Source organism: Cynara cardunculus (genome assembly GCF_001531365.2).
Source record: "Cynara cardunculus var. scolymus isolate 2C chromosome LG 17, CcrdV1, whole genome shotgun sequence".
Taxonomy (NCBI): Eukaryota; Viridiplantae; Streptophyta; class Magnoliopsida; order Asterales; family Asteraceae; genus Cynara; species Cynara cardunculus.
The window spans coordinates 2,630,135-2,638,087 of record NC_037544.1 but is presented as its reverse complement, the minus strand read 5'-3'; the positions used below and the strand labels follow the sequence as shown (position 1 = coordinate 2,638,087).

Genomic DNA, 7,953 nt, shown 5'->3' with positions numbered 1-7,953 from the left:
AACACACATTCATAATATACATAGACGTGTTATTCATCATAAACCACACATTCATGAGGAATAACACGTACATATTCACGATGAATACATCACATGTCGCGTTGTAACATATCAATTAGGTTCCGTAACCACATACACATAAATAAATACGTGTATGTATACAAAATCTTAAATATGGTCAAAGTCAAAATATAATTCTAAAAAATGGGTTAATATATATATGGGGTAGGTAAGGATTTTCGTAAACAATGCTTTTCTAAGGTATTAAAAACACGTTTCGTATACATACCAATTACAAATTCATATGTCCAAATCCTGATTGTTGTCTCTAAGTCAGATATTTTTTTAAAATTTTAATTATTCTTCTATAGATATTTAATTTAACGTTATTTTCACTTAGAAAAAATRAGCAACTGCCATCATGGGAGAAAGCGATGTATGATTTAATGACTAAATTACGGATTTGGTCCTCATGATTCTTCGGTTTATTTTTTTTTTTTTTGATCTTAACAAGTTATTTATTACAAAATGAGCCTTTTATGGTATATACTTTTATTTAGGTTTCGACCCTTTCGTTAACGACTGTTAAATTTCATCTGTTAAGTACTCTTTCATGAGGACAATATGGTCATTATCTATGAAATGTGAGACCAGGGACGGACCCATAATTTTTTTTAAAGGGTGGCACCATTTGACCATAAGAAAAAATATATAGGAAATTTTTTTTCAAATGATGGCACCGTTTGACTAAAAAAATGACACTAACATGATTCGTACTTGGGTGTGGGGTGGAATAAAAGCCTCGCAAACCAACTCTACCAAATAAAATTTGTTCTCGTTGTAGTTTCAAAATACATACGGTGGCACATAATAAATTAATACGACTGCACCGTTCACGAAACCTAAATTTTTTACCCTTCGGCGGAGAAACGATACGATGGCACGTGCCACTCATGGCACTTAACTAGGTCCGCCTGTGTGTGAGACTTAGCAACAAGTTCACAAAAACAAAGAATTGTGAGGGAATAGATAACGATGTAAAGAAGAGGGAGGGTTAGGATTTTTTTCTCCGCCCTGGGTTTACGATCAACAAGGAGGTTAAAGTTTGTTGCATGGCTGCAACTGTAGATCCCAGAGATTGGAGTTGAAATTGGAAGCTTTGGTGGGAGACTGATTTAGAGAGAAGGCGAAGGGTGGTGCAAAGAGATGTCTCACAGCTAAGGGGCTACTCGTCCTCGGTTGATTATTATTCTCTTTGGTGATTGTTTTGCTATCTTCCTCGATTGATTTTTCTTTCTTCTGCACTGATGCTCGGAGATGATGGCCAATCGCAAGAAATGAGATGAGACGGAGAGAGGGAGAGAATGTGGTAGAAGTGTTTTAGCCTTTAGGGTTGAAAAGAAATGAAGGCCCAAAAAGACCAATTTACCCTCGTATGCAAGGTACACGGAGGAGTTAACAACAGGGGTACAAGCGGTGTTACTACCAGGGACTAACATCAAGCAAAAATGTATATTAGAAGGATTTTTCTTTTTTGTAATAGACAAATTGTATGAACCGAAACCAAGAAAACCCAAGAACCACAACGATCAAATCCATAATTTACTCATACGTATATGTATATATATTATATGTAGAGGGACTAAACTGGAAATTTTTGCAAACCACAAGGACCAAAGATGTAATTTACTATTTATTTTTTCATATTTTCCAAATTTTCCTTATCATTTTTCCACCGAAATTTATTTATTTGGGCCCAAACAGCCGCACCATGACAAGCTTAATGGGCCCCAACCAAGCGAGCAGTCCAATCAGACAAGATAGCATATTTCGGTGACCACCCACCCAATCAAAATTACCAAATCTATCCCTCATCCCTCAAACCCCACCACATAATCTTCAAGGGTAAATCAGTAAATCAAATATTCACGACTCAGACCTAGCTTTAAGTGTTTTTAAATTCCCAATAAGACCCCTCTGCAGCGCCCCCCAACATTTTGCCCCCTCTAAAATTTCCTCCTCCATTGATGAACCTTCAAGAACCGCCATCGCCATCGGAGGTTCTTCTTTATGATCAAACAGTTGTGGAATTCGATATCATCGTTAGCTCTGAGAGACCAATCCACGAAGTTTCGTTTTGCTAGTTTGGTAGGTGTTCGACGCGGATGGAATCTTTTTTCTTGTCGATTCGTTACGAATCTTTATGGTCTGTTTATATTATTTGTTATCTTTTATTTGTTTGTGTGTATGGATCTTTTTAAACCATCTGTATACAGCAAAATCATTAGTTTATTTTGGTCAATTGGTGTTACGATTTGCTATATAAGTAGAAGAACGGTGAATTAGGGCTTTGAATTCTATTTCGTTTTTTTTTCCTCAGGTGTGTGCGCGCTTGTGAAGTATTGTGTTTTTTTAAGGTGTTTGATTGGTATTTCTAGTGGTAGTTTCGTCATTAGAGGAAAATATGCTATGATTTCTTGAGATTTACGCTACGATGCAAGCAAATTGAGGTGCAGAAATTGTCTATTATTGAAGGTAATTTCTATTTCTGTAACCGTAGCATGATGATTTCGTCATTGATACGTATCAGATTGTGGACGATTTTAACTTCTCCTGTAAAAACTTTTGGGGATTCGGTGTTTTTTTAATAAAAACACCATTTTGGGGATGAAAAAGGCCACTTGATCTGCATGTGATCAAGTTCCTGTCGTATCTGGGGTTCTTTTAGATTGTCTACTTTTTTGTTCTTTTACATTCGTTAGTGCTCTATGATTTTGCCTTGGTGTGTTTCCAGTTGTAGAAAGTGTAGTTGCATACATCACTATGGGACCTTCATTGAAAAACTTAAACTAGTGGGGGCTATTTAATTCAAATTTTCTTTGTTTTGTTTTCATTCGCTTGTTCTCTCTTTATAATGATTAAATATAGCTGAAGCAGTTGATTTTTCTAGTGGGTTCTTTATTAGAGAATTATATGTCCATTTACACAACAGTGGTAGATATTAGTTTCAGGGCATCTCCAACCGTACTACGTATTTGAGATTTTTCGGAGAAGAAACTCTATTCGTACCATAAAAAGAATGGCAAAATGCCTGAGATAGGAGAGAAACGGCATATGTCGTGCGTTAGGAGTTGAAGCAATTTTTGGTGTTAATGCCTCCCCCCTTTGGTGTTTTTTTTCGTGCTCTAGGGTTGGAGATGGTCTTAGTGGAAACAAAAGGTCTCTCTAGCTGACCTTCCTTTATAGATCGAAGAAAGGTTAAAGTTTGGAACTTTGATGTTGTATACGAAACATTTCAACGAATGGGTTTGGAGGAATATCATGGTTCAGATCATCATTTTTGGATTGACAGTAGGGTTCAGTTTCTCTTACATGCAATGGCAGATCAAGAATTAACGAGTGATTCATTTAGTCACTTGGAGTTGGGACTCTTGGATTGAATCGATCTGATAACCATATGTGTGTGTGTATGCGATTTCTATTGCCTTTAACAGTAGGAAACAAAGAATCTTTACTTTGAACTTTGTCATTAAGAACTCTACTATTCTGAATAAAGGGTGGTGGATTGGATCTGGATATCTAACTTTTTGACATTTCTTAGATTTATTCCCTAGGTTGCGGGTCACGTTAGGCATAGAAAGCTAGCAATTTCTTGATTGACATTGCACTTTAGGGGAAGACAATAAGAATCAATGAATCATCGTACTCCTTCCTATCTACTTTTTCATGCTTGATCAATGGAGTTCAAAATCACCAACGGCTTTAACTTTGATCTACTAGATTCTCACATTTAAAGCAAATTGAAATGTAATGATTACCATCCTCCTCTTGTCCCAACCTTTTTTCCATACATTGCGGGTAAACTGTGTTGTATTTCCATGTTTATTAAACCATAAATGTAAATAAGTGTCGCGTATATATTAACTTTATATCATATTCTATCTTTCGGATATGTTCATAATTATTTTTACAGAACTATTTCCTTTTTGTACCTACATGGAGATTAACACTGTGTTCTCGAAACCCTTTTTTTGGATAAGAAAGGAAAAGGGGTAAAGGACGTCTGTTTTCTAAACTTTTTAGGAGAGAAAGGAAAGCGATGTCAGGGAGAAATATCATTTATGTTTCCTCCCAAATGTGGGAAGAAAGACGGTGAAAGAAAATCTGAAAGGAGTCTCTAATCTTTTATGACAAAAATACCCTCAAAGCATATATTCATAAAAGTTACATCTTTTCTTTCCTTTCTCTCCGGTTCTTCCTTTCCGTCCATTTAATGAGCGTAAATAATAAAAACTTTCTTTCCTTCCCTTTCTTTTCATTTCCATTCTTTCCCCTCCCTTTCCTTTTTTTCTTTTCTTTTCTTTTCTTTTCTTCCCAAATTTGAAAAAGCAGGGGCTGTTTTGTTGGTTTTCATCAGGTCATGTATGGGTAAAGTTGTATGTGTGGGTTAATACGTCTGTATAGATTGGGAAGATTTTTGTTTGTGAGAGTTTTTTCATGGATGGAAGAAGTGTGTTTTTTTAATTGGAGGGGTTTGTTTTGAAAAGATTTAGCTTTCTGCATAAAGCTCCCCTTAGAAGCTTATCAAATAAGTCACTTTTTATATCATTAAGTCACTATCAAACAGTCATGTATAGTTGACCGGATAAGCTGTAAGTCCGGTTAAGCTCGTTAAGCTGTTAACAAACAAAACGTAGGTGTTAGGTGGTGGTTGGGAGGTTACTTATGGAGACCATGAAGTTTCCACCTATTTGAACTTTGAAATTTCAATTAGGGAAGTTCTCAATTAAGGTTGGTAGACTTTTCCATGGCATGTATATGATATAATATCACCACATGATTAAGACATTCTCTTCCCAAAAGTCTTCTGCATTTTTTAATTGAATTATGAACTCATAATCATGTCATGACAGCAGAGGCAGTGGACACTACTCATTGTTGTTTTCTTTAATAAGTAACAACTTTCCCTTCTTAGCTTCTTTCTGATTCTATCTTTGTCAAAACATACTTCATTTCAAGTTCTCTCTTTCAGATGGATTCGGTTCAGCACTCCTCGAATAAGAGTAGATTGGCTCGTACTTTTGCCAAGGTTTTGCATATTCGAGCTGCAACAGCGGATAAATTTCAGAAAACAAAGATATGGGAAAAGGTGAAGCGCGATAAACCGATCGATGATGATGATGACGATTTCAAAAAGGAAGAAGATGAAAAGCTTCGGGAAAGAGCAGCAATGGATGCTTTTGTTGCCAAACTTTTTGCCACTATATCTTCTGTGAAAGCTGCATATGCTCAGCTGCAGTATGCTCAATTTCCTTATGATGGTGAAGGAATACAGTCGGCTGATCAGATCGTGGTCTCTGAATTGAAGAATTTATCCGAATTAAAACAATGTTTCTTGAAGAAACATCTTGATGACTCCTCTCCCGAAACCACCCAACTGGTGGCAGAAGTTCAAGAGCAAAAGAATCTGTTGAAAACGTACGAGATAACAAGGAAGAAATTGAACAGCTATACGAAGCTTAAAGACTCCGAGATCATGTTTTTGAAAGAGAAATTGGAGGAATCCAGAAGGGAAAACAAGGTGATCGAGAAGAGATTGAGTTCAAGCGGATCTTTATCATCATCGCTTCACGAGAATCTCGATTTTCATTCGTTAACCCCAACCAATTTCGTCTCAGCTCTTAAACAAACGATGAAATCCATTCGAAATTTGGTGAGATTCTTGATCAGTGAAATGGAGTCTGCAAATTGGGATTTAGATGAGGCTGCCGATTCGATCCAGCCAGATGTTGTTTATTGGGATACAACCCATAAATGCTATGCATTTGAGTCGTTTATTTGCAGAGAGATGTTTGATGGTTTCAATCTCCCGGAGTTTCGAATAACTTCGGATTATCAGTCGATGCCTAGAAGCGAAAAACGCCAAAGATTCTTTGACAAGTTTATGGAATTGAAGTCTTTGAAAGCACGGGAATACCTTACATGGAAACCGACATCAATGTTTGCCGAATTCTGCAGGTCCAAGTACCTGAAGCTTGTTCATCCCAAGATGGAATTCTCTCTTTTCGGAAATCTGAATCAAAGAAATCTGGTGGGTGCCCGAAAATTCCCGGAAACAGCTTTCTTTGATTTGTTTGCGGACGTGGCAAAACGTGTTTGGCTTTTGCATTGTCTGGCGTTCTCGTTCGGTCCCGAGGAGGTCGGTATCTTTCAGGTGGCAAAAAGCAGCCGGTTTTCTGAAGTGTATATGGAAAGCGTAAACGAAGAGGCGTTATTGTCGCCGGAAAGTTCGTCGGTAGTGGCATTCACGGTGGTTCCGGGGTTTAGGGTGGGCAAAACGGTTATTCAGTGTCAGGTTTATCTGATTTGATAGTCGGATCAGAGGGTCTACAGACATGAAGGTGGTTGCAGGTGGCGGAGGGCGGTGGTTGGTGGTGGCGGAGGATGGTGGTGAAGGTAAGAAACATAAACTTCAAAGCTGTGTTGTCCAATTTTGTTATACACACACAGTAATAGTAGTAGTTTTTGGTTATATGTAATCTTGTATATTGGTTTTGCCGTTGATGAAATACAAACAAATGTATGTACCTTTTTTGTTTGTGCTCGTTGATGTGCCGTTTACCAAACACTTACCGGATAAGTGCTTACCAGTAGAAGTTACTACTCTTTTACTTTATGGGGTAATATTTCTGACCATCAAAAATAGATTGATGGTAAGCGTTTATAACCCCGGTAAGCATTTTACTGGGTAAGAGTCATCACCATCGGTTACAGGGAAAGACTTTCGATTTCTACCCTCTTGTTGATAAGATTATCGGTTCTTGTTATATTCATTCGGTAAGTTAATTGAATTAATAAGCGTTTACTAAAGTAAGTGTTTAGTAAACGGACCCTTAATTAGAATGATTTTGGTTTTAGCGACTTGTGATACAACAGACGCTACCAAAATGTTATTGGTCTAGTTGTATCTGGGTTATCAGTAGATACCAGCCATTTTGAAGGTTGGGATTCAAGGTTTATTGAAGTTAGAAGCAAGGGTGTTCCAAAAAACCAATGAATTTTTTCATTTTGAATAATTTAGTCCATGAACTATTTTTTTTAAATGAAAAAACCATTAAACTTTTTCAATTTTGATGATTAAGTTTCTGAATTATTTTTTGAATTTAAAACCCATTAAATTTTCTTATCGATTGATTAAGTTCTTAGACCTTTTTTTAATAAATAAACAATCACACTTTTAAAAATTGGATATCTACATTATTTTAACCCAAAAAAATTACATTAATCGACTAGTAAAAGTTTGATATTTTATTTATTTTTAAAAAAATCTAAGGTCTTAATCATTTAAAAATGTTAATCATTTAAAATAAAAAAATCTAATCGTTTTTTTATTCAAAAATAAAAAAATTTATTACAATTTTTTTTGGACTTTTCTCTAAAGAAAGTTCAAAATCACAAACCTTAATTTCTTTGTTATCTGACATCTCTAAACTCTCGTCGTTCTTGTTCAATTATGAATGACAACGTCTGAATTATTCGTAGCAATATGAACAGGTTTTTGTTCAGAACAACATATGTATGTAATTTTTCTACACATATTTTTATCTCATGGGTCATCATAATTCCAAACTATCTAAATCGCATTTGATGGTCTGATTTAACTGGTTCAGAAAGCGTTTATAATTTGGTTTGTGGTTTGGCAATTTTTAGGTTGCGTTTGGCAAACTAGCTGATAAGCTAGCTGATGAACAAATAATGTTTGATAAAACTAACTGGTAAGAATGTAAAATGACCAAAAAGTGGATCTTGAAAAACTAATCAATTATAATATTTCAAAATATAATTGAAACAATTTTTTAATAGTATAATATATTAAGTAATACAAACAAGATGGTAAAAAAAATTAAAAAAGTATAATATATTGATTAAAAGAATTTTAAATTGATTATTATA

General features: G+C 35.5%; 1 protein-coding gene across 3 annotated transcripts; it reads left to right on the top strand.

Moving 5' to 3' along the window:
• Positions 1 to 1,979: 1,979 nt before the first annotated feature.
• Positions 1,980 to 6,597, top strand: LOC112499807 (protein GRAVITROPIC IN THE LIGHT 1-like). 3 transcript variants are annotated; one of them, XM_025103078.1, is made up of 3 exons: positions 1,980 to 2,148; positions 2,381 to 2,535; positions 5,033 to 6,597. In XM_025103078.1, the coding sequence occupies exon 3, from the start codon at positions 5,033 to 5,035 to the stop codon at positions 6,368 to 6,370; it is 1,338 nt and encodes a 445-aa protein (XP_024958846.1). In that variant the 5' UTR covers positions 1,980 to 2,148; positions 2,381 to 2,535; the 3' UTR covers positions 6,371 to 6,597. The 3 variants fall into 3 exon arrangements, with proteins under 3 accessions (XP_024958846.1, XP_024958845.1, XP_024958847.1); XM_025103077.1 differs by lacking the exon at positions 2,381 to 2,535 and having other exon boundaries at positions 1,995 to 2,148; XM_025103079.1 differs by lacking the exons at positions 1,980 to 2,148; positions 2,381 to 2,535 and adding an exon at positions 4,078 to 4,954.
• Positions 6,598 to 7,953: the final 1,356 nt, after the last annotated feature.

What these genes read in the sequence shown, in the direction of transcription:
- LOC112499807 (XM_025103077.1), top strand. Translation starts at nt 2,071, where the DNA reads ATGATCAAACAGTTGTGGAATTCGATATCATCGTTAGCTCTGAGAGAC. An exon ending in AGTTTCGTTTTGCTAGTTTG is followed by an intron (nt 2,149 to 5,032) that starts GTAGGTGTTCGA and finishes TCTCTCTTTCAG; the next exon opens with ATGGATTCGGTTCAGCACTC.